At 39.7% G+C, this 26,555-nt stretch overlaps 2 protein-coding genes and 4 non-coding genes across 9 annotated transcripts; 2 read left to right on the top strand and 4 right to left on the bottom strand.

Annotated features, from left to right (window-relative positions):
- Window positions 1-1,901: 1,901 nt before the first annotated feature.
- Window positions 1,902-23,659, bottom strand: hyal3 (hyaluronidase 3). 4 transcript variants are annotated; one of them, XM_034694915.1, is made up of 7 exons: window positions 23,510-23,659; window positions 7,014-7,295; window positions 5,083-5,518; window positions 3,092-3,239; window positions 2,656-2,782; window positions 2,379-2,468; window positions 1,902-2,284 (listed from the first exon to the last, which is right to left on the bottom strand). In XM_034694915.1, the coding sequence occupies exons 2-7, from the start codon at window positions 7,263-7,265 to the stop codon at window positions 2,033-2,035; spliced, it is 1,305 nt and encodes a 434-aa protein (XP_034550806.1). In that variant the 5' UTR covers window positions 7,266-7,295; window positions 23,510-23,659; the 3' UTR covers window positions 1,902-2,032. The 4 variants fall into 4 exon arrangements, with proteins under 4 accessions (XP_034550806.1, XP_034550807.1, XP_034550805.1 ...); XM_034694916.1 differs by having other exon boundaries at window positions 7,014-7,191; XM_034694914.1 differs by lacking the exon at window positions 23,510-23,659 and adding an exon at window positions 14,999-15,032.
- On the bottom strand, window positions 10,011-12,426 carry LOC117822102 (N-alpha-acetyltransferase 80). Its single transcript, XM_034696742.1, has 3 exons — window positions 12,392-12,426; window positions 10,293-10,977; window positions 10,011-10,103 (listed from the first exon to the last, which is right to left on the bottom strand). Exons 1-3 carry the CDS (start codon window positions 12,424-12,426, stop codon window positions 10,011-10,013), a joined length of 813 nt encoding a protein of 270 aa, XP_034552633.1.
- LOC117822190 lies at window positions 18,359-18,473 on the top strand. Its single transcript, XR_004633145.1, has one exon. It is a non-coding gene; the product is annotated as a U5 spliceosomal RNA (small nuclear RNA).
- LOC117822192 lies at window positions 19,657-19,771 on the top strand. Its single transcript, XR_004633147.1, has one exon. It is a non-coding gene; the product is annotated as a U5 spliceosomal RNA (small nuclear RNA).
- LOC117822193 lies at window positions 20,547-20,661 on the bottom strand. Its single transcript, XR_004633148.1, has one exon. It is a non-coding gene; the product is annotated as a U5 spliceosomal RNA (small nuclear RNA).
- LOC117822191 lies at window positions 22,358-22,472 on the bottom strand. Its single transcript, XR_004633146.1, has one exon. It is a non-coding gene; the product is annotated as a U5 spliceosomal RNA (small nuclear RNA).
- Window positions 23,660-26,555: the final 2,896 nt, after the last annotated feature.

Genomic DNA, 26,555 nt, shown 5'->3' with positions numbered 1-26,555 from the left:
AAGGTTGATTCAAAAGTGTTTCAGTGTGTGGGGGAACAATGAACCACAATGTACATGCACATGTACATTATTCACATTAAAAGCTGTATGTGCATTTGATGCCCCGCCTCAACACATGCCACGCCCAAAATTTTGGTCAGAACAGAATTCCTTTAACACTAATTTAATCGTCAATATGTCGGCTATAGAATGTGCCTTGTTTGGACTGAATCGGAGAAAAACTCTAGGAGGAGCTCTCAAAAGTATGCACCCTTATTTAGGCGTCATTCTTCACATTCAAAGCTGTATGTGCGTTTGATGCCCCGCCTCAACACATGCCACGCCCACAATTTTTGTCTGATCAAAATTTGTTCTGATAATTTTTTCTCGTCAAGGTGTCTACTATAGGTTGCCCTTGGTTTGGAATGGATCGGAGAAATGCCTTTGGAGAAGATAACGAAAGTATGCACCCTTATTTTGTGACCCAGTTTTTCATGTTCAAAGCTAGGTGGTGCTCTTCCTGTTGAGTTTGGGATATGGGTGCAAGAGGCTTTCTTGTGCGTCCTGATGCCATGAATATGCGTACAATTTTTCAAGCATGTAGCTCAAAATAACCCCTATGGGGAGGGGTTTTTGAAAACTGTAGGGGGCGCTGGTGAGCACCTTTTTTCGACTTTTTTTGTGAAACCCATAAAATGTCGCAATTTTTCCCAGGACTGATGAGTGTGTTGGATGAGGTGAGATTACGTGCATTTTAAAGTCACAAAAATCCATTTTCCGTCGTTTTTTTTTTATGCCCCGCCCCAAAGTCTGACACGCCCACAACTTTCGTCTAAACAAAATGCCTTTAATTTGTATTAATTGTCAATGGGTTTCCTATAGAATGTGTCTAGTTTGGACTGAATTGGAGAAAAGCTTTAGGAGAAATTAGCAAAAGTATGCACCCTTGCACAGACCCATTTTGGCCCATTTTTTCATGTTCAAAGCTAGGTGGCGCTCTTCCTGTTGAGTTTTGAATATGAGTGCCACTGACTTTTTTGTGCGTCCTGATGCCATAAATATGTTTAAGATTTTTCATGTATGTAGCTCAAAAAACTCGATGCGTAGGGTGTTATTTTTACCTCTAGGGGGCGCTACAGACATTTTTTTTACGAGACCTATAATAACTTGCAATTTTCACCAGGCCTGATGAGTGTGCAAAAATACTCGCACTTTCATTAACGTTCAGGGGTCCAAAACTGCAATCTCCTATAATATGAAACCCTTAGGGTTACAATAGGGCCTTCGCCACCATCGGTGCTCGGGCCCTTACTATTTTTAGATAACTTAAAAAAAATAAAAAATTCTGGAAGACATCTCACGACCCCCCATTTGTGTCTCGCGACCCCCCAGGGGGTCCCAACCCACACTTTGGGAACCCCTGCCTTACTATATAGCAGCCTCTGCCATCAGTGAGTGAATGTGACAAGTAGTGTAAAAGTGCTTTGAGTGATCAGAAAGACTAGAAAAGCACTATATAAGTACAAGTCCATCCATATTTACCAATAGTCTTCCAAACTATTTACAATTCAAAACCATGATCACAAACCACTGTGTATCATTCTGTAGCTGTTTAAGTGTCTTGTTTTATCATGTGTGTTATGAGATTTTCTCCATTTTTATCATTGCTTGTGCATTTGTGTAACATCCTCTGTTTTTACCTTGCATTTTGTATTCTGTTGTGTGATTGTGTTTGGCTTGTGTGTCACTCGACGTCACTGTAAATTAGTGCAACCTCAGTGATTTTTTGAGTTTAAATAAAAGTTATATGTGTTAGTATTATGGGGAAATAACAGAGATATGGCACTCATGCAACTTTACATAAAAGATTGTCATGTTAAATGTATCTTATCAAAGTAAGGCTAAATGAACACTGTTGATTCATAGTTTTATATATTTAATATGTTTTAATGGTACAACTGATACCTGACAAGTCAGACAGTGTCATAGTACAGACGCCTCTATTCTCCTCACTGAGTACAGACTGATCGCACCTTATATAAAAAAATTGAGGTTAATTATTCCTCTCTTTCTTTTCCTGACAATTCTGTCCACTCCATCCTGCATAGCACAGACACATAAAGCGTTTGATCTGATTAGGGTCTGATGTCATAGAGACCATGTGACCTGTACTAGGGTGTCGCCTTGCACAGCGACCATGGCCATGGCACAGCTGGAGGCTGCAGCGCTGTGTGTCAGACCTCAGAGACTGGATGAAGGGACCCAAGACGGTGTGGATGTAGTCTCTGAGCAGGACGCACTGATGCTTGAAGGTGAGAGGAGAGGAGAGGGTTACACACACACAAACACAAACACAAACAAAAACAGGTAAACAACTTACTCACAAACATGGGACAAACCTCAGACTTGGCAAATTTCAGCTCTCCCCACAGCACCACTCCAGCAGCCCCCAATGCTGCACTCTCCCCCAGTGTGTGCACCAGGTCTGTCTGCACACACACACACACACACACACACACACACACACACACACACACACACACACACACACACACACACACACACACACACACACACGCATACTTACAGCTGCCTCTTTGAATCACATATTTGAGCATGCTTAGAACAAGTATGTATTTGCACACATATGTAGATGTTTTATGAGTTAAATCATACCTTGTTAAGAAAGGTAAGAGTATGTGTGAATGCTAGCCTGGCGTAGGGAAGGACAGGTGTAGCATGGTTGGTGTTGGTGCCATGCCGCCAGACTGACCCCACTCTCAAGGCCTCCAGCAGTCTGTACCTGAGAAGAGCAGAAAACATCCATCAGTAGCTTCCTTGTTACCTTCTTCCAAGCATCAAACTCCAGTTTTAATAACAATCGACGAATATATCACAGCTTCACCTGTGACTGGCATCTGTGTGTTTGACTCCTAATTACACCTTTATCAAAACATGTTCTTCAATACAGTTATTCTCTGAGGACAATAGGTGCAAACATTATTATCAGTCCAGCTCAGGAAGTCAATGGTTTAGTCAGTCTGTTGTAAATAACTGATGAATGTCAGATCTTTTTATCCACAGTTTGACGACCCTCACGAGGTCTCTGTACCTGACCATCAGAGCTGCATCAGTGGATCCTGCCAGCCTCTGAGGAAGATAAACACTGGGGTAGAGAGCGGTGGACTGACGCCACAGCCAGGACAGACGGTCGTTCTGTTGTTTAGTCCCCTTGTGGCAGCGTCCGGTGTAGTTCTGATCTGATCACACGCATGAAACAAGGAGAGACACGGGTTTGATTTCTCTCATCAGTTCTAAATATATACAAAAATTAACAATCAAATAGCCTGTTGAGATTCTTTTTTGTTTTTGACAACATTTAAACTAGAGCTTTGAAACTATGAACCAAAATTATCATATCATATCACGGTGTTATAGAGAAGTTATTACAAAAACAAACACAAGGGGGAATATCTAAGAGCATGAATGACCTGACTTTGTAGAAATATTAAACACTGACGTCATCATTACTGAATTTTTTAAATGACACACCCTGTACAAAACAATCCGCATCAACAGATACTTCTTAAATAAGGTCTTTTTTCAGAGTTGAATTGTCCAATCCAATCCACTTTATTTATAGAGCACATTTAAAAAACCAATCCAATCAAGTGAAGCAAAGTGCTGCACAGTGAGGTAAAATAAGTTAAAACACAGAATAAAATAAAAGAATCATCATAAAACACATACAACACTTTAAAAAATAGTAATAAATAAATAAATAATGAAGAATAAAATAAAAACATTATAGGGGAATTATGAATTAGTTTCAAAATGGCCAACAGAGCGATGATTCCTAAATGGAGGCGTCCTGGACTAGTGGCAGCAAGTAAAGCTAAATGCAATCTTCCTCTAAAGATATCACTACGTATAGAGGGTATCAACCATCAATCAATCAATCAACAAATCAATCTTTATTTATATAGCACTAAATCACTACAAACATTGTCTGAAGACTCCAAACAGAGCAGGTCTAGATCACTCTATGTTCTGTTATTAACAAAGACCCAACATCAAGACCAACCACAGATCTTTCTGGAGTCCCTGAGCTCCCTTGTCTCATAGGTTCCTCTGAGCTGCCGTAGAGTCCTCCTGCTGTGGACAATCCAGACTCCAGCTGATACGGACGTGCTGGACTCAAGCAGCAACAGCTACTACTACTACTACTAATAATAATAACTGGGATTTATATAGTGCCTTTCAAAAAACTCAAGGTTGCCTCACGGGTCAGGTTGGGAGTCTGGGGGGTAGGTGGGGACAGCACTAGCGAATGGGGAAAGGCCTTGAGGAAAAGGTGCATTTTGACTGCTTTTTAAAACTGTCCAGGGTTGGGGCGCTGCGGATGTCGGGAGGGAGAGAGTTCCACAGAGTGGGGGCTGCCACACTGAAGGCTCTGTCTCCAAAAGTGCGCAGCTTAGTCCCGGGGATGGAAAGGAGAGCCAGGTCCGAAGACCGTAGGAGATGCGGTACTCACATGCGGATCTCTGTTCATAATTTGACATAGAGTGGTCTAGACCTGCTCTGTTTGTAAAAGAGTCTTGAGATAACATTTGTTGTGATTTGGTGCTATACAAATAAAGATTGATTGGTTGATCAAGACAGGATCAGATCCAGTCCCATCTTACAGACAGGACTCAGTCTGATCTCATCTTACCCCACCATGAGCAGAGCACTTTGCAGCATTTAGCAAGTTACAGTGGCAAGGACAAACTTCCTTTAACAGGCAGAAACCTCCAGCAGGACCAGACTCATGTTAGACACACATCTGCTGAGACCGTGTTGGAGAGAGAGATAGAGAGAGATGAAGAGAGAGAGAGAGATGATAGTGGTGAGAAGGATAGTAGTAGTTGTATAAAGAGGGGATGTAGCCGCCATGGCATCAGCAGTGGTTTGTGACCTCTTATATTAAAGCCTTGAGTTCAGTAATTCATGTTTAAGGAACTGTGTTAAATGCTACTAAAACTAGCATTTGGGTCCATGAACTGATTAGGGACATTTTCACAGAGGTTTTAAACCAACAAAGATTTAGGTCTGCTCTCCTACCTGTCTTTCTCTTCTGCTTATTAAAGCATGCAGGGAACCCATAGAAGCCCCAGAGTCCTTCAGGATGATCTCTGACCGACACCCTCAGAGTCTCCTCCATAAACCTCCGTGCGCTCTCCTCAAAGTTGAACCTTGCCAGGGATGTCACGGCTCTCTCAGACAGATCAGGTCTCCCCTGCTTCACCAGCAGCTTGGACAGTCTCCGGTACTCCATCTTAGTCCCAAAGTTCCTCTCCCACAGCGGCTGCCACTCCTCCCAGTCGATCACAGCTAAACCTTTAAAGTGTGGCTGCAGCAGGCTGGACATCTCTGTCACCATGAGGGAGAGGTGAGCTGAGAGGTCACCCAGCTGAGGTATTCCTCCGTTCACCTTCCTGCCATCTTTGGAAAGGAACGGGTACTTCCCCAGGCGGTCCCGGTAGAAGATGGTCATATTCTGGGGAAATAGAACCACCCATAGGAGGTCGTCACTAAACTTTGCATGTGGGACATTTTAGCCTATTGTTTTGGATTTAAAGGTGACATATCATGCAAAATGGACTATTTAATGGTTCTCTACCTGAAATATGTTTCCCTGGCATGTCTACAAACCCCCCGAGAATGAAAAGAATCCATTCTGCCCCTGTTCTGATTTCTCCACCTTTCTGTAAATGTGTGTGAAACGAGCCGTTTCAGACTTCCGTGTTTTTGTTACGTAACAACAATATCCGGTCTGTCACGGAGTCAGAGCTCGGAGCTTGTTCAGCCCATAGACTGTATAAAATAATACTGAATCCCCCCTCCGTTTTTCATTACCTGCACAAATGTGTGCTAACAAGGAGCTTAGGAGGGAGGCATGCTAGTTGTAGGCTGTCTTAATAAACACAAAGGTCGGTTTTACTCCCCACGTCTGCAGATTTGAAGATCTAGTGGATGATTTTTATTTGTCATGGATAAGTGCTAGCGCTAATTAGCATAGCCACATAGCTACATGTTCGTAGTTGTAGCTGTGTACCAAGACACACGTGGACATACTGATACATAAAACAACAAGAAACACTAAATCTGTGACCGATCCTTCAGAAAGATCCTGCTGCCTTTCTGGCAGAGGTCGGTTTTACTCCCCACGTCTGCAGATTTGAAGATCTAGTGGATGATTTTTATTTATCATGGATAAGTGCTAGCGCTAGTTAGCATAGCCACATAGCTACATGTTCGTAGCTGTGTACCAAGACACGTCGACATACTGATAAATAAAACAACAAGAAACACTAAATCTGTGACCAATGGTTCAGAAAGGTCCTGCTACAGGCGCCTCTCCGTCAGGATCAGATTCTGGATCAGATTCAGAGGGTTGAAGAAACGTGATCTCTGAGCAGCCGTGTATATTCAGCCAACATGTAAACATTAGATCAACGTGCTGGACAGCCAAGGCACATCCAATTCCTGAGGGGGCGTGGTCAGAGAGAAAACAGAGTGTTCTGAGGAGGACTGAAGAAAAGGGCTTTTCAGGCAGGCCAAAATCTGATTTCAAAGTGTTTTTTTGAGCATAAACTTTAAAGACATGTTTTGGGGACCTCTTAGACCAATATATATTGATGAAAAAAGCGTGATATGTCACCTTTAAATTTATACCAATATAAATAATCTGAATATATATTTTCAAATCCCATAGGGGGATAAATGAAAAATTAATCATCCACTTCATCCAGAATAGAAACTGGTTTAACGTTAATACACAAGAAATAAACTCATGATACCTAAAATATGTAGTAGTTAATCCTTCAAAGTGGATATTTCTTCTATTACTTAGTACTTTTACTTTTATCCTTTACATTCTTCCTGGTAATACTGACTATTTTTGTACATTTTAGTACTTTTACTTTCACAAAGGACCTGAATACTTCATGCACCACTGGTGACACCCCACTGACCCCCAAGAGCTCGGTCACCTGTCCCTGGAAGCGCTCTTGTTGGTTCTCCACGATGTCGAAGGTGTTCAGGTCTAGGTGGATGTTGTAGCGTTTCTTACACTGTGCTGTGGGCATGTTCCACACCACAACAAACGGCTGCTCCTGCAGGATCGGAGCTGCAGCAGCCACCACAGACAGGGGGCCATGGGAGGAGGTACTAGATAGAGAGGTGCATGATGGGAGGGAGGAGAGAAGGAGAAGGAGGAAGAGAGGGAGGTGAGACAGCACCATGGCGGCTGTTCACCCACTGATGTGTCCGTCCTGACAGAGGAGAGAAACATGGAGGTCGATGTGACTCAAACTTGATGACTACAGAGTGTTCTCAGAGTTATTCAAACTCTGACATTCTAAAGAGACTTTAACTCTCAAAGGAAATTCAAAGAACAAATCCTTACAAATAGTGACATAACAAATGGACAAAAATCTAAGACATTTTCATAAAATTATTTTATTTCCATATTCTGTCACAATCTAAACATCAGCTGTAATTATTCCATCATTTTCAGCCCAAATACAAGTTATTAAAACTCTATAAGGCACAATTTTGGTTCAGTTCAATGAGGCACATTCAGACCTCCAGTGTCACATGACTGAAGCAGCAGATACACACATGGGATGGCAGTAATATAACAAAACTCAGACAAAGCTGCTCAAAGGAAACAGATCATCTTTGCCGGATCTGGAAGAACAGACTGGCCCTAAACAAGCTTCAAAGTTGTACAGTAAACCCCTACCATCAGACTGATCCCTCCCCTTAAGGGTCTCTCTGCTCGTCATCAACAATAATTTAAGTCTGTTGTTTTTCTTTTTTATGCATGTATGTGTTCAGGTCACAAGGTCCTGCTTTTACATCAGTAAAACCCAAATTAGACTGTTGGCTTTCAAACTAGTCTTGATGTAACAATCTTTCAAACTTTCTTTTTAGATGAAGCTTATAGTTAGAGCTGGATCAGGCTTGGACCAGCTCTTAGTTTTGCTGCTATAGGCTTAGACAGCCAGGGGAACTGGCACACTTGGATCCTATCTCACCCCCTTCCCCCCAACCCCTTCATCACTTACTTTAACTCTTCCTGTCCCATTAAAGTTCCTAACCATAGACCTTTCTGGAGTCCCTGAGCTCCCTTGTCTCGTAGGTTCCTCTGAGCTGCCGTAGACGTCCTCCTGCTGTGGACGTTCCAGACTCCAGCTGATACGGACGTGCTGGACTCCAGCGGCAACAGCTACTACTACTCGTCTCATCACTATCACCGGTCCCTCTCTCTCTTATTCTCTTCTATCCCTCTTTCCAGACCCAACTCGGTGGAGGCAGATGTGTGTCTAACATGAGTCTGGTTCTGCTCGAGGTTTCTGCCTGTTAAAGGAAGTTTTTCCTCTCCACTGTAACTAGCTAAATACTGCAAGTTGCAATGCTCATGGTGGATTAAGGTGGGGTCAGACTGAGTCTTATCCTGTCTTGGTGTTGGGTCTCTGTTCATAATTTGACATAGAGTGGTCTAGACCTGCTCTGTTTGTAAAAGCGACTTGAGATAACGTTTGTTGTGATTTGGCGCTATACCAATAAAGATTGATTGACTCAGATTAGTCAGATACAAACTCAGATTTAAGGTGAGAACATGGAATCTTTTCACATTCAGGGTCAAACTCAGAAATGTTACCTCTGAGGTGACTCAATTAAAGGACATGTATGTGAAATACAGAAAAACACATTTCTGAGCAGAGGGGAACTTCAACACTTCAGTATTTGTTCAAACATTCATGAAATGCTCCTTTTATTGAACAACTTAGTTTTTGTTTCACAGCATCAGATGTGTTTCGTGCTTCACAGCAGATATAAAGGGATGCCTCATGACAAGACCTGATTGGCACAGACACTTGAGGACAAGTGCTGATCCATTGTGCCATTATCTGAACTTCCTGTTGGAATTAAAAACAAAGATTGCGAGTAGAGTATCCAAACTACAAACAACAAGGTACTTCATCTTGTTTTTAGAAGAATATACACTGCCAGTCAAACGTTTGGACACACCTTCTCATTACATGGTTTGTATTTATTTGAATTATTTTCAACATTGTAGATTAATACTGAAGACATCAAAACTATGAAATAATCTGGTTTTACCATAATCTGGATTACAACAGTAGTCAAATAGGGCTATCCATTGTGTACTAACCCTACCTCTGAACAACACAACTGATGGTCTCAAACACATTAAGAAGGCAAGTCATTCTACAAATGAACTCTTGACAGGGATCATGTTAATTAGAAACCATTCCAGGAGACCACTTCATGAAGCAGACTGAGAGAATACCAATAGTGTGCAAAGCTGTCATGAAGGAAAAAGGGGGCTACTTTACAGAATCTAAAATAAATAGATTCTGCTTTGTTTAACACTTTTTTGTTCATTCAATAATTCCATATATGTTCTTTCATAGTTTTGATGTCTTCAGTATTAATGTACAGTGTTTACAATCATTACAATAAATACAAACCCTTGAATGAGAAGGTGTTTCCAAACTTTTGACTGGTAGTGTACGTCAAGACTGATCGTCCAAACTGTGAAATGCTGGTTGAAGATAAGAGTCTTCTAACTTTCCTTCAGGTATACAAAGGGGATCTCAGTTTAAAGCCTGCAGAACAAGACTCCTCTGGTAGAGGGTCTGTACCTGGAACTGGTTTGTGTGTTTCTGTATGTGCGTTGGGATACTAACTGGCTTTGTTTTGGACAAAATTGAAGCTTGTGCATGAGAGGATCTGGATATTTAAACATGTTAGGAAGAGAATGTAGAATCTGCAATGAGGAGGAGTTTTTGTTTGGCTTTCTTTGGTTTATTAAAACACTTCTGCTTCCTCTGAAACATCCTTGATGTGTGATTTTTGAGTTCATACAGGAAGCTCTGTGTTTTGATGAGTGTTCATACAGACTTACATGTGTGTATGAATGTGTGTGTGTATGCAGAAATGTGTGTGTGAGTGTGTCAAATTTCTTTGTGCATCCAAAAGATGGGGACTCCTTTAGCGTCTCTGTAGGGAGTTTCAGTCAGAGTCTGGACTACAGGCTGGGCTGCAGACTGAGGGGGAGGGGGAGGAGGAGGGATGGAAGGAGGAGGTGGGGGAGGAGGAGGAGAAGGAAGAGAAGGAGGGGGAGGAGGTGGTGGTGGTGGTGGTGGTGGTGGTATAGAAGACGGAGGTGGTGGTGGTGGAGGAGGAGGAGGAGGGGGTAAACTGCAAGCTGCAGGTGCCATATGAGGGACTTGGACCTTCATCTCTGTCCGTGTTTCTCTCTGCATGCTCCCGTCCTCACTTGGCATCCTGGAGAACCTCAAAAGCATCTCCATGGGGACAAATTGCGTCATGGCGCCTGCGTTCTGCACCGGTGTGGACAGCAGGTATCCCAGGTGGGCGTAGAAGTGCTGCTTGTCATGCGTGGTGAGACATAGGCGCTTGAACCCTCGACTCTTAGTGTAGCGCTCAACCTCCTCCATCAGAGTCCGTCCGTAGCCCTTCCCACGCTCTGCTCTGGACACGACCACGGACTCGACAAACAGGCTGCTGCCATGACCTACAACCCGGGACAGGCGGGCGTGGCCCAGCAGGCGCTCCGTCTCTTTGTGGCCCTGCAGGAGAACTAAACAGACTGGGAACTCTGAACAGGACTTCTGGAGGGAGTGGACCCGAGCGGACTGGCTCCTCTGCCACTCAGAGTTCACGAGGTCCGCGCAGGAAGCCAGCAGATCCGGGCGCCGGTGGATCGGAACTGACCGGATCTTCTCCGAGTGCTCTGAGTCAGTGCGGACCTTCTCTTGAACTTCTTCATCCAGTGCTGAGACCTCACAGTCTCTGCCCACATGGTGCGTCTCATGGTCTGATGTGGAGTTGTGGAAGGGACCTGAATTCAGCGCTCCGGTCTCTGGTTTTGGATTTGTTGATATGAAAGGTTCGGACCTGCAGTGATGAGGGTTTAACTTAAAGTCAGTCTCTGTTCAGGTCCCACAGTTCAGTGGATCAAATGTCAGAAACATGAAGGTGTTAGAAAACGTTTCAAACATGCAGTTCCTCCTTTTAGTGGTTAGTCTGATGACAGAATTATGTCTCTGCAGGACCCATGAGAGGAAGTCTGACTGATCATGTCTTTCATGTTACAGTCACATTTGAACGGCTAAAATTAGACATCAGGACTTTTTGACTTATAAAAAATATGACTGAAATAATACATGTGCTATTCAAGTAGCTGCTGTTTAGCATTATGTCAACCAACACATCTCTCAGCTCTGCTTTAAAGTTTGCAACTTTCATAGGACTTTCATGACAAACTTTCTGCACAGTCAACTGTCAGGTGGATTTCTTCCCAACGCTCAGTCAGAACTGACCCAGTCCCAGTCTGAGGGACGGACAAGCTTAGTTGATAATGCTAAGTCTGTATCCCTTTATGAAGCTTTGACTTGGTTGTTTCCGCTAGGCGGCAGTGTTTGAAGCATTGAGCAGATTAGCTAAATATTTAGGATTGCAGAGAAACATTTATCATTTAGATTTAACATGGAACATTTAACAATTAACATTTGTCATTTAGATTTAACATTTATAATTATATTTAACATTAAGATGTAACATTTAGATCTAACATTAAAAATGTATATTTAAAATGAAGATGTAACATTTAGATCTAACATTAAAAGATTATATTTAAGATTTATATTTATATTTAACATTTATATTTAACATTTACATTTAGATTTAACATTTAGATGTAACATTTAACATTTAGATGTAACATTCAGATCTAACATTTAGTTCTAAAATGTATGATTTATATTTAAGATTTATATTTAAATTTATATCTAACATTTAGATCCAACATTTAATTCTAACATTTAGGATTTATATTTATATTTAAGATTTATATTTATATTTAAGATTTATATTTATATTTAACATTTAGCATTTAGATGTAACACTTAGATTTAACATTTCTATTTCTATTTAACATTTCGATTTAAAATGTAACAATAACATTTCACATTTAGATGTAACACTTAGATTTAGAATTTAGATTTAACATTAACATTTACATTCAACATTTAACATTTACATTTAACAGTGATTTTAACTTAAATATGTTTGTCACAACAAAATTCAGTGTGAAGAAGATCACAAATTTTCCTCTATGTGATAAAAAGTGACTTTTAAAAATTAAAAATACATCTTAAAGATGTTTTGGAGCTAAATGTGGAGAAATGTTGCTGTTATTTTCATTGTGCCCAACTTTACAAACAGCGCCCCATAAATGTATGCACGTCTGTGTTTTAAATGCATCGTGGGTTTGATTCTGCAAACATTTAGCAGAGCACTGGTACACTACCTGTGGAACCTTGTTTGTCCCAGAAGGGCCACCATATGAACATCCAAAACCCTCTCTTGTTTTGATTCAGGTATTATCAAGGCTTCTCCAGGTCCAGCTTGGGAAGAGCTTTGTTCCCCTGCATCATTTTATCACCTCACTTTCTGACTTATCACCTGGCTGATATTCTCCACAACCAAACAACACCACAGACAACCTGATCACATCACATGTCATATCAAAGCAATCCACAGGAAGGAGTTCACATTTCACTTCTGCCTTTTGACACGGTGGCAGGAATGAAAGTTTCCACCTGATGCTGGTCTTGAGAAAATTGTGAAATAATGACAGTTAGCGGGCACAGATGTAAGAGAAGTGTGGGGAACTACTGAGTCCAAACCATCTCTGAGAGGAGCAAGATTCTGTCCTGAAATCCAGACTACATCAAACGAGCTGGTGAGAGCTGAGCTAAGTCCTCTCAGCGGCTCCAGATCACTCTAAAGAAACTTAGACCATCAGCAGGAGGGGATCCTAGAAACAATGGTGACATTAACATGTGGGTGAGACAACACCCCTTTGCTTTGTTTCCAGGTCCTTCTCATTTGCATCACCACCCATTCACTCTACACTTTCCCTCACTTAGTAAAGACCCACACAAAGATGTCTCAGTTGTTTGATCTGATAAACAATAACGTCTTTGGTATGTTAGGAGAACTACACGCCCCTCATGACTCTGTGCTAACCTCCACCACAGCATCGTCAGTATGTTCAGAAGTGTGGACTCATGATGTGCACACACAGCCTCGCTCTGCTGTTAACCACTGCTGATATCAGGGCTAACGCCCAGATAACAAGTCTTTCCTTTTACACTAACAGACATTTTCTCAGGCTGTATGGTTTTGCAGTATGAGAGTATTTATGTGCTCATGTGAGTGTGTAACTTCAAGTTTTTCCTGACTGAAACCCTGATGCTTCTGTCCTCTGCAGCTGGATCAACAGCTCCAGCTTGGAGTCCACAGAGTACCTGCACCAGGAGGACTCAGAGGCTAATTTCGACCAAGAGTTCCGGGGTCTTTTAGCCCCCAGAACTACTTTCCCCTGAACTAAAAGGTTCCTGTGCCTCCATTGTTGTCTGCGTTTCGACCGTGGGCTGAAGTCTCGAGTAGATTGTGTAAATCAGGCCAGTGACGTATGGAGAAAAAAAAGTAAATGCACTACACCACCAGACCAGTAGAGGGCAGTAAAACAAAGACAAATGCCATTCATCACAGATGACACCATAGAAGCAGACGGACAGGCAGGTATCATTATGAGCAACACAACAGTTAGCCTGTTAGCATGAAGAGACTCAGCTGGCGCTGTTTTAGATGGTGCTATATTTCATCACAGATGGATTCACTGAATCAACACGTGAAGAGGAGATAAGTGCGAGTAGCAAAGACGTTTCAACACGGCTTTAAAATCCTTTTGAACTCAAAAAGCCGTGGCAGAGATCGGCCAGTGTTTTGGTTTAAACAGCAACCCTGTTAACTGGAGACTTTCAGCCGGATGCATCCCTCATAAACGTCTTTAGACGATCATTAAATATCTGATGAGGATATTTTGAAATCTTAATAAAAACTAAACTAGTTTGCATTCCCAGTAACTCCCTCTGTGTTTCAACAGCTGTGTAAACTCCACAAACACTGACACATTCAGCTGAAGGTCTCCAGTTTACAGGGTCACTTTTAAAACCGGAACACCAGGAGGAGAGACGCATTCACGGTGGACTGAGAGAAGACTACTGTTACAAGCTGCTAAATCAAGAGAATCACAGCTTCTTCTTTTGAAAAGTACACACACATACAAAAAAGATAGAACAAATAAAAACTAATGAAAGAAAGAGAAATCAAGTCAATCACAGATGTGTGTGATGTTATTGTGGACGGAGGGAGGAATAAAAACACTGCGGTTAATCTACCAATCAGACATGTTCAGCATTACAGGCCCTGCCCCCCAAAAGTCCCGGGACCTTTGAAAAGTACTACCCCCCTAGCAGGGGCTTTTTAGGGGGGAAGAAAAAAAAACCTTTAGTGTTACTTTGAGCTTGGTGTCCACAGAGTCACTGAACCAGGACACTCAGAGTCTGAAGATGGAATCTCCATGAAAACTTTCAGATTAGTCAAAAGGTTCAGAGACGGCTAAGTGAAGTGTCTGAACAGATCTTTGTGTGCATTAACTCAAGAACTGTTCTCACTCTGTCTTCATGCTGTCTCTTCACCCTGAATGAAGAAGTTGTTCTTTATCTCACCACAAGTTGTTGCTTTATCTGTGTGTGTGAGAATGTAATGCATGCTGATCTTTATCATTTTCATGCAACTGGAAGTGAGAACTTGAATATATATGCAATATTAGAGATGCATATGATGAAGTGGAACAGCATCACAGCAGGGTGAAATTTTGGTGTTTTGAAGCATAAAGCCAAGAATAAATCACTTACGCACTAATAACAAGTCTTTAAATTAGAGTCCCAGTTTTAAAAATGATCTTAAAGAGACAGAAGCCAAAAACAGTGACTCTCTTCTTTCTTAGAATTGCTCCGTTCCACAGTCTGATAACAATATTTATAAAATACAGAGACTAACTCACCGAGAGAGAAAAGCTGGAGTCAAATGTCTGTGTGTCAAACAGCTCTGAACCTGTTACCGCCTATTCAACGCAACTTCACATCGTTACAACACGTCAAAAAAGGGGATGCTCAAAGACACTACAGGAAACTGACACTGGACTGATCTTCACTGACTGATGAACCGCCCAATGAGTCTATTTGATGGCTGATGATCATCACCATTAAAGACACTTCAGAAACACTTGTTGTAGCTCATTTGTGAGATGCATTTTCTGAATGTATTATGAGCATCATTTCATTTGAATCTCTAGACAGGGAGATGTAAAAGTGCCCAGTCTTTGTTTCTATCAGCATTATCAGGGTATCTGCATCATCCGTTGATGCCTTTATTTAAAGAAGGTGAGTTAAAGCTTGCAGTCAGAGGTTTTCATTACAGCAGTTTTTTTTGCTTAAGATAAGATAAGATAAGATAAGATATTACTTTATTGATCCCCGGGGGGGAAATTCAGTTGTTACAGCAACCCAGACATAAGTACAATCAAGAAGAAGTTTCAATAAGTAAAAATAAGTAAAAATAAAATAAAATAAAATAAAATAAAATAAAATAAAATAAAATAAAATAAAATAAAATAAAATAAAATAAAAATAAATAAATAAAAATAAAATAAAATAAGTAAAAATAAAAATAGATAAATAAAGCTAGAATACAATTTAGATATATACAATGTTACAAATGGAATTAAATTAAATAGAAGTAATTACAGGCAGTATTAGAAAATGTCAGTAGTGACAGGTTGACATGGTGTGATTATGGTTGGTAATGACAAATTAAGCAATAAATAAAAATAATATGGGTATGTAATATGACAATGAGTTGTAGTTAGAATAATAATGTAACATAATATAATATGGCAAGATAATTATAATACAGTATATTATGCATTATAATGCCAGCAGCAGTCAAGAGACTTCTGTTCAGAATGCAGAAATATCTGATTTGTCCAACACATGGAGCGTCAGAAATCATCTCACCCTGCAAATACAAATGCTGTGAGGATGTTGAGAGGACATTTTGTGTCTTCCACACCCAGGGGCGTCGTAGTGGGGGGGGAAAGTGGGACTGAATAACTAGGGCCCAAGTAGGGAGGGGGGCCCTTAATGGGCCTGAAATAAAATGTGTTTTCTACTACGCTTTTCTTTTGTTTTGTTATAACTGCAATAAGATCACTAAAATTATCTAAATAAATAAACAAACATTCAGAATTCCTTTCTGGAATTTCTTTCCTGCTCCGTGAGATGGGCGTCTCATGCCTAAAGTGGGGTCATATTTGTGTGTGGCTGAATCTGATTGAAAGTAAACTGTAGGTTTGTAGAGTTTTATGTTACTTCATGAGGTTAGATTCTACCAAATAATGCCCCCTTGTTGTTATTCAACAAGTCACTTGTCTTCAAATAATCTTGTTTAAAGAGGTGGACAGTCTGAAGGTCAATATTGTGCAGTTACATTTGGAGAAATAAAAAAATAATATAATATTGATATGTAGCTTAGATTTGAGTCAGTTAACCAGGATAGTTTTAAGTATATATTTTTGTTTAATGCAAATAAAGCAGTATTATAGCAGCAATGTTATATTTTGTAGGGTTGGCTGTGGTGATGTGGCCCACTGAGATATCTTTTCAGGGGGCCAAGAAGTCCTGGTGACGCCCCTGTCCATACCTCTCTGAGACGTTGCAGCAACAATTCTTCAACAAAGCAGGGTGTGTGTGAAAGAAGTGTTGGTTAATCACACTTGAGTGAGTCTGCATTCATCTTTATCAGATTGACAAAATATTTATTTTGAGCTTTTTGAGTTCTGAATTCAACCTGGATGCAGTCTGGATATTCAAAAACAAGAAGAAAAAAAAAGAAAACACAGTGATACTCCTGTTACAAAACAGATGATTTTAGATGATCAAATGATTTTGACTCATTTTAAAAGGATTATAATATAGATTCATAAAGTTATTGTCTTCCTGCATTCTAATTAGGATTAGGTTTAGCCTCAAATATGAAATGAATGTTATCAGGCTTTTCTTTGAATGCTGTCAAGATTCACTTTTCAATCTGTGGGCTGACAGATGGCGTACAATGCTCTGTGTAATATAATTTTTTTTAATTAATGTAAAAAAACAAAAAAACAGACATAAAACAGTAAGTTGTGCACACTGAAAAAAAAGCAACAATTCTCCACATTTAGCTCCAAAATGTCTTTAAGATGTAGAGAGAATTTTAATAAGTCACTTTATTCACATTTAGAGGAATATTTGTGATCATAGTCACATTTAATTTTGCTGGGGAAAATGGCAAATGTAAATGCTAAATATAAATAAATGTATATGTATTTATTTAAAATGTATAGCATTTTAATTCAAGAAGACTGTTTTTTAAATGAAAAAAGCACAGCAAAGGTCTCTCAACTCTCATGAGGCATAGCGAGCCTGTAGCGATTGTTGTGTTTAAATCAAATGTTTAAATTACCTTTTTTAAATGACTCAACTTTAAAAACGCAACAAGATTTATATATCTCATTCTAAACCAGGAAGTACCTTCAAACTGTTTTATCTTTCTTACTCTCACTCATAAGACTTTGTTTAAAATAGTCCACTGAGCATCATACACCATCTGTCAGCAAGTCTGGACTACATTAAAAAAAAACCTGATAACATTCATTTGATAGTTGAGGCTGAACCAAATGGAAATGCATGGAGACACAAACTTTATAAATCTATATTAAAATACTTTTAAAAAGAGTCAACTTATAGGCTTTGTTCCAACTGCCTGCCCTAAATATTTTATCTTCTTGTTTTTAAAATATATCCAGACTCCTTCCAGGTTGAATTCAGAACTCAAAAAGCTCAAAATAAATATTTTGTCAATCTGATAAAGATGAATGCAGACTCCCTCAAGTGTGATTAACCAACACTTATTTCACACACACCCTGCTTTATTGCAGAATTGCTGCTGCAAGCCTGCAACGTCTCAAAAAAGCATTAAACACGAGAAGTCCTCTCAGCATCTTCACAGCGTCTGTATTTCAATGCTGATAGAACCATAGGATAGAACGAGTGAAGGTCCCCCAATTCCCATGATGCATTGCGAGCATGCAGCGTTTGCCGTGTTTAAATCATTTGTTTAAATTACTTTTTTTTACAGACACAACATTAAAAACCCAACAAAGTGTTTACATTTACAACTAATAATGTTATAGTAATAAAGGTGTTATTACTTTCTCCTGATGTAATTGAACACATGTGGATTTGGGATCGTGTTTAACTGCACCGTGACAGAGAGAGGTATGTCCGTGGATGTGTCTCCACACTCTGCCCTCTTCTCGTCAGTACGCTCTTGTTTCTCTTCAGATCGTATAAATCTTTCGCCTTTTACTAAAGATTTCCGTGGAGAGGAACAACAAGAGTTTAATCTAATTTTTTGATGCCCTGCTTTACTGCGGGGCTTCCTCACCTGTTCAATGACAACACAGAATCAAACTCAGACCTACAGCTAATTCCCTTACAGGGGCGTCACCATCATCCAGGACGTCAGGGGGACAAATTAATGGACTGTTACACGTTCAGTGCACTCTATGGTCGTTTGTACTTAGTCTGTATCGCTTTATCAAACTTTATTTTATATAGCATACTACATGAATATTTAGGACCCTAGAGCAACATTTAACATTTAGATTCAACATTTAACATTTAGATTCAACATTTAACATTTAACATTCAGATTCAACATCAAGATTTAACATCAAAATTTAACAATCAACATTTGTATTTAACATGTAGATTGATTTTTAACTTTCAGATTTAACAATCAACATTGGTATTTCACATGTATATTAGTGTAGAGATGTAACATTTTACATTTAAATTTATGTTTAACGGGATTTGATTGGTTTCATCATTTGGCTCCTGATGGCAGGGATTGGTTGGTGTTTTCCCAGGTTTACTCCGGCTGTAGATAGCAGCTTTTTTTACCTCTTTTTTAAGAACACATTATGTATTGATTACCATCAGGACATAAAGATCATTTTAACCAGTATAACAAAAAGTGGATCTCAATCTGACTACTAACCCCAGCTTTAATGGGACACAGTTAGTAGAGTTGTGCACACTGAAAATAACAGCAACAATTCTCCACATTTAAATCTAAAATGTCTTAAAAATGTAGAGTGAATTTTTAAGTCACCTTTTTTCACATTACGAGGAATATTGGTGATCATATTCACATTCAATTTTGTTGTGAAAAATGTTAAATGTAAATGCTAAATATAAATGTATTTACATGTATTTATTTATTTGCAATATTTAAAATATATAGCATTTAAATGAAAGAAGACTGTTTTTAAATGAAAAAACTGCAGCAAAGGTCCCCCAACTCCCATGATGCATTGCGAGCATGTAGCGATGGTTGTGTTTAAATCATTTGTTTAAATCTCCTTTTTTTACAGACAACCTTAAAAACACAACAACATGTTTGCATTAACAAATAATAATATTATTGTAATAAAGGTGTTATTACTTTCTCCTGATATAACTGAACACATGTGGATTTGGGATCGTGTATAAGTGCACCGTGACAGAGAGAGGCATGTCCGTGGATGTGTCTCCACACTCTGCGCTCTTCTCGTCAGTACGCTCTTGTTTCTCTTCAGATCGTATAAATCTTTCGCCTTTTACTAAAGATTTCCGTGGAGAGGAACAACAAGAGTTTAATCTAATTTTTTGATGCCCTGCTTTACGGCGGGGCTTCCTCACCTGTTCAATGACAATACTGAAACAAACTCAGACTCACAGCTGAGACTCATGCAGGGGCGTCACCATCGTCCAGGATGTCAGGGGGACATACCAATGGACTGTTCAGCTTCTTGTGAAGTCTGTGGTACCAACAAGCTAAGCTGGTAAGGCTAAGTATGTATTGCATTATGAAGTTTATATTTTGACACTACATACTGGCTGAATATTTAGGATCAGAGAGCAACATATAACATTTATGTTTAACATTTATATTGATATTTAACATTTATATGTAACAAACATTTAGATTTAACAATCAACATTTAGATTTTACAATCCACATTTAGATTTAACATTTAGATTAATCATTTACATTTGGACTCAGCATTTAGATTAAACCTTTTTATGTATATTTAGCATTTGGATCAACAGTGATTGTAACTTAATATTTGTCATAACTAAATTAAATGTGACTATGATCACAGCTTTTCCTCTAAATTGTGATAAAATAGTGACTTTTAAAAATTCACACTACATTTGAAGATATTTTGGAACTAAATGTGTTGAATTGTTGCTGTTATTTTCAGTGTGCATTTTCATGTAGTATACTGTGTAAAAGTAAAAGTTTGATAAAGCGATACAGACTAAGTACTAACCACCACAGGCGCACTGAACGTTTAACAACTCATTGGTTTGTCCCCCTGACGTCCTGGACGATGGTAATGCCCCTACATGAAATTCTGCTGTAGACTTGCATTTAATGCTGAGTTGTCATTGAACAGGTGAGGAAGCCCCGCAGTAAAGCAGAGCATCAAAAAATTAGATTAAACTCTTGTTGTTCCTCTCCACGGAAATCTTTAGTAAAAGGCGAAAGATTTATACGATCTGAAGAGAAACAAGAGCGTACTGACGAGAAGAGGGCAGAGTGTGGAGACAAATCCACGGACATGCCTCTCTCTGTCACGGTGCATTTATACACGATCCCAAATCCACATGTGTTCAGTTATATCAGGAGAAAGTAATAACACCTTTATTACTATAACATTATTATTTGTTAATGTAAACATGTTGTTGTATTTTTAAGGTTGTGTCTTTAAAAAAAGGAGATTTAAACAAATGATTTAAACCCAACCATCGCTACATGTTCGCAATGCATCATGGGAGTTGGGGGACCTTTGCTGCAGTTTTTTCATTTAAAAACAGTCTTCTTTAGTTTAAATGCAATATATTTTAAATATTGCAATTAAATAAATACATGTAAATACATTTATATTTAGCATTTACATTTAACATTTTTCACAACAAAATTGAATGTGAATATGATCACAAATATTCCTCTAAATTTGAAAAAAAAGGTAACTTTTAAAAATTCACTCTACATTTTTAAGACATTTTAGATTTAAATGTGGAGAATTGTTGCTGTTATTTTCAGTGTGCACAACTCTACTAACTGTGTCCCATTAAAGCTGGGGTTGGTGGGGCGCTGGTGGCCTAGTGGTCTAAGCGCCCCAGGTATCTTCATCCTCGTCACAGAGGTCGCCAGTTAACAATCTGATGCATGTCTTCCCCCACTCTCTACTCCCCACGTTTCCTATCTCTCTTCAGCTGTCCTGTCAATAAAGGCGAAAAAAAAAAAAAAAAAAGCTGGGGTTGGTGGTCAGATTTAGATCCACTTTTTGTTTCACTGGTTAAAATGATCTTTATGTCCTGATGGTAATCAATACATAATGTGTTCTTAAAAAAGAGGTAAAAAAAGCTGCTATCTACAGCCGGAGTAAACCTGGGAAAACACCAACCAATCCCTGCCATCAGGAGCCAAATGATGAAACCAATCAAATCCTGTCCTGCCGTTCTGCCCGCCTCCTGCAAAGAGTACATTTCATGTTTGTTTGTGTTTTTAACTTTCACTATGGGAATGTTTTGGTGTTTTCTTACAGCTGAGTGAGACATGAGTTGAAGTAGTGAAAAAACACAAACCCTGTGCTGAGGACCGGTTTTGAATCAGTCACCATCATATGGTCGTGAATCAGTGGCGCTCGTACATGTGAGCGGGGGCTTCGTTTTGGAGGAGCTCCGAGGGGAGGGGGGGGCTAGACGGAGTCCTGAAGACATGCTACATTCAAATTCATGCTAGTTTTCTGTAGGGGTGCAACAGATCAAAAAACTCATGGTGCGGATCAGATCACGGTTTTGAGTCACAGATCGGATCATTTTTCGGATCAGCCAAAAAAGAAAATAATAAAAAAAAGACAAATTTAACTTTGTCCTCCATTTATTTTGTAAAATACCTGTAAACTTTTGCCCATTAAATAAAAACAAGATTAAACTCAAAATGTACTGCATGTGCAGAGCACCCTATCTATCTATGGGCCCAGTCCTGCCTCATTCACTACATTTCATGGCATGGCAAGTGAAGGGGCAGAGGAACTTCAAAAGTTTGATAATGCGATACAGACTAAAGCTAACCACCACAGAGTGCACTGAATGTTGAACAGCCTATTGGTTTGTCCCCCTGACTATCTGGACGATGGTGACTCCCCTGCATAAGACTCAGCTGTGAGTCTGAGTTTGATTCTGTGTTGTCATTGAACAGGTGAGGAAGCCCCGCAGTAAAGCAGGGCATCAAAAAATTGGATTAAACTCTTGTTGTTCCTCTCCACGGAAATCTTTAGTAAAAGGCGAAAGATTTATACGATCTGAAGAGAAACAAGAGCGTACTGACGAGAAGAGGGCAGAGTGTGGAGACACATCCACGGACATGCCTCTCTCTGTCACGGTGCACTTATACACGATCCCAAATCCACATGTGTTCAATTATATCCCTCGACACTTTGAACATGTTGTTTCGTTTTTAAATGTTGTGTTGATAACAAACAGGTGATTTAAACACGACCATTTCTACACGCTCGCAGTGCATCATGGGAGTTGGGAGAGCTTTGCTACGTTTCCAAACGTTTTCACTAAAAAAAACACAAACTTCTTTAATTAAAATGCAATTTACTTCCTTGTTTATAATCTCACGAGGATTACGTGGCGCTATGTTGAGTCAAGAATGAAATTTAGCGGTCTAATAATCGGAATAAGGCGACTTTTCCAACAAATTCGCTTAAACCGTACGCATGCGCAGATAGCTTAATACTTAATATGGTAAGAAGCCGGTGGCTGCTCGCTCTTCCCATAGACTGTGATTCTGCCCCCCGGTTCTGTCTTCAGGCTGAATTATTTCCTGTCATGTAAATACTCTTATATCTATAAAGTGAACACTTTGAGCACGTCGATAACAATTAAAACATCGTAATTCGCCAGAAAGAGGAGTTTAATCTTTCTTTCGCGCATGCGTAGTAAAAGGCGGAAGCAATGTGTGTGTATAACATGCCTGCAGTGGTTATTTACAATTTATCTCATGTCTATGTTCTTGTTATGCACGGATTAATACAAATTAGTGCGTTATTCTTCCCTGTTAACTAAATGCACATTATTATGAAGTGTCCATGAATAAACGACAAAACTCAACTTCGTTTTGTCTTTTCTAATTCTGTACTCTGCCTGTTTTAGCATCAACATCCATGTAAGGTGAATCTACATCAGTATCAGCTGGTAGCTCTCACTACCTGCTGTCTATCACATACACTGGACTTCTGTCAGCTCTCGGACTGATGTAGTAGATTAACATTAGTTTGATGAAAGGAGGAACCACACGTTTTCAACAGATCATCAGAGACATTTCTCACCACACTCCTCACAGTACCTACATGTTCAGTCTCGGGTTGGACGCCGGTTCTCGTCCTCCTGATCCAGGATCAGCTGTTGGTCTCTGTCAGTGAGAAAGTCTCCTGTAACTGTCAAAGACATCTGCTCTGAGGTCAGTTTACAAATATGCGCACTGGCTCCTCTGCAACAAGACGAACTGTTGTTACTTTCACAGCTGTATTCAGTCATGACTGCCACCCTGCGGATGGGAGGGGTATTACATGATATCGGAACTCTTGCCCAGTGTTAGTGCTAGACATTTGCACCAAGTCTTTCAGTAATTATGATACAGAAATAAGATAGAGATTTACAGGGAGGTCAAAATGTTTAGAACACCTGACACATCTGAATATATTAACATTTTTTGATCCTCTAAAACATGATTTCATTTCATAATGTTCATGAAACATGCAGATGGTGGCTCTGAGCACAACAAATATCACATGAAGTGAGTCCTGCTGTTTTTATCCTCATTTAACTTTAATATTTGGTATGTCCTGTCCACCTTTAATTGAAAGCACCTCAAGTTAACACTGAACTGGGTTGATCAGCATTTTCCATAAATGCCTCTAAATCATGGAATACCCTCCAACAGACTTTAAACTTGATATCCTTTCCCTCTTTTGCAGAGTTTAAGACTTTGATCTCAGACCACTATGTCTCTAGCTGTATCTGTTTTAATTCATATATTGTTTTGTGAATGATTGTGTGTTTGTTTGCTGTTTATAATGTGTCTGTGATATCCACAACATTGGAAAGGTGGGAAACCTCAATGTCTTTTAAGAGAATAAATAAAGGTTTGAATTGAATTGAATTGAATTGAATTTCAGCAGCACATCTCTCTGACAGTGTCCATATATTTCCTGAGAACTTCAACACTAATGTTAACCCGTTCCCTCTGCAACTCAAGCTCAAAGGCTTTCCTTTGAATGTACATGAGATCTCTCCAGTTTATTCTCCAACTAGCCCCAAATTCGCTTGATGGGGTTGAGGCAAGAGGCAACCTCCAGTCTCAAAATATGAAGCCCATGCGGGAGTGTTATAAACTGCAGTTCATTGAGTGTCCACTTGAGGCTGGCTGCAGAAACACCAGAAACCACATACACACCAATTCAAAGAAGACGATCTTTACAGCAGAAATAAACATGTTTACAGCCTGGTTCAAAAAACAGCTTCTGTCTACGTAGTGAATTTTTTTCATAATGCGACAGTTCACAAGATATTAAACTTATGACTTCTACCCATTTAAGGACATGCCTGACTTGACTGACAGGCAGAGACACTGTAGCTGTTGGCGAGGAGGCTCAAAGCCCGCCTCTTTACATCAGCGCGACAGAAGTTAGGTTGTGTTCAGCATTTCAAATATGGCTCCTGCCGACGATTGGCTTCAAAACAGCGCTTCAGAAACAGATGGGTGATATTTTATACAGTCTATGAGGTGAGGTCCGGACTTTGAGGGGTCCAGTCCTTCATTTTCCATGTTCCAGCAGATTCCTTCTGTCACTGGTAGTTCAGGCAGTAGTTAAAAGAGTGTTTAGGGTCATTGTCCTCCCAGGTGGTCCTCTGTGCCTCACCAGAATGTTGTGGTCTACTGTCTTATCCATGAATCAGTTTTCACTAAGTCACTTGTTCCTGAGGCTGAAATGACATTTTGAGATGCTTCACTCATCTGTCTGAAAGTATCTTTTTTCTACCTCTCCCCTTGCGGTTCTGGTGTGACTTGGTGGCATCATGGTGGTCTAAAATGGACTCTACGTTGCTTGGACTGCATCTCAAGTCCTTGGCTGTGCTGTGGTAACTCCAGCCAGCATCATAAAGGGCCTTTATTCAAACCCTTAGCGTCCTTCTTCACCTTAGACATGTTCAGAGAGCAACATGTGTTCAAGACTGCTTCTATAGGCTCTGGATTTAGACCAACTGGTGGTGGTGTGGCCTCAGAGACAGAACCCTGATGTTACCATCACTTAATGAGCAGGAGAGGCCTTCCACATTCAGGAGGACCACACAGCTGTGTTCTCAGACTCTATCATCACCATCAATTTAACCAGGATCACACCTGACCTTGATCACACAGGTACTTTGCCTTCTTCTGTGGAGGAACATGATGGTGTGACTTTGACAGTGAGATAGACCAAGCTTGTTTTTGTAGTAACTGACCTGAAGTCCTCATGATGGATCTATTCTCTGGTTAATAGAGCATGATGATGACTTTGTAGATATTTATTCATGTTATGGGGATTTTAAAGGCTGATTCAACCAAACTGAAACCTCTGAAACATGACAAGTGCTCTGATAATTTTGGCCACCACTGTATGTTTACAATATTTGATAACCATGGATGTTCACTAGAATTATCAAACAGCTGAAATATACTTTCATAGTCAGTTACACATTATGATTATCATCTCAAATGTTCAACAAATAACAAATGTTATATTCACCTGTGAGGGGATGCGTATTGAACATGTATCCTACTACAGATACCTCTGCATTTTAATTGATGATTCTTTAACTTTTACCCCTCACACCCAGCAGCTTGCTATAAGGTTGAAATTAAAGCTAGGTTTAATTTTAGAATCAGATCCTGCCTTTCTTCTGAAGCCAAGAAAAAACTTGTTGCTGCTTCTTTTCTTTCTGCACTGCACTACAGTGATGTCTTATACATGCACGCCTCTGCTCAAAGCTTGCACAAGCTGGAAACTGTATACCATGGAGCTTTGAGGTTTATCACCAGTTTTAAAACTATGACTCATCACTGTGTGCTGTACTAGTAGGATGGTCTTCCCAGTCATCACGCAGGCAGAAACATTGGTATCTTCTAATCCAAAGTGTGGGTCGGGACACAAATGGAGGGCTGTGAGATGTCTTCATGAATGTTTTTTTTCTAAAAATAGTACATTTTACCCATTGTAGTAAATAATATGGACAAAAATAGTAGCTAAACTTGAAATAAAACCTTGAAAATAGAAAATGTAATGAGTTTTCTGCCTTTCTTTGTTTCCAGATGACTCCTAAGTTTAGAGTTAGTGAACAGTTCATTATTAAAAG

This window comes from Notolabrus celidotus, chromosome 11 (assembly GCF_009762535.1).
Source record: "Notolabrus celidotus isolate fNotCel1 chromosome 11, fNotCel1.pri, whole genome shotgun sequence".
Taxonomy (NCBI): Eukaryota; Metazoa; Chordata; class Actinopteri; order Labriformes; family Labridae; genus Notolabrus; species Notolabrus celidotus.
Note: the sequence above shows the minus strand (reverse complement) of the source record. Positions and strands in the feature narration are given on the sequence as shown.

Coding starts and splice junctions, on each gene's coding strand:
- hyal3 (XM_034694915.1), bottom strand. CDS start 7,265: ATGGTGCTGTCTCACCTCCCTCTCTTCCTCCTTCTCCTTCTCTCCTCC. Junction 5,519..7,013: donor AAGAGCGCTTCCAGGGACAG/GTGACCGAGCTC, acceptor CTATTTCCCCAG/AATATGACCATCTTCTACCG. Junction 3,240..5,082: donor TAAGCAGAAGAGAAAGACAG/GTAGGAGAGCAG, acceptor GCGTGTGATCAG/ATCAGAACTACACCGGACGC.
- LOC117822102 (XM_034696742.1), bottom strand. CDS start 12,426: ATGGTGGCCCTTCTGGGACAAACAAGGTTCCACAG. Junction 10,978..12,391: donor GGACAAACAAGGTTCCACAG/GTAGTGTACCAG, acceptor TCATCACTGCAG/GTCCGAACCTTTCATATCAA. Junction 10,104..10,292: donor AAACACGGACAGAGATGAAG/GTCCAAGTCCCT, acceptor CCTCCCCCTCAG/TCTGCAGCCCAGCCTGTAGT.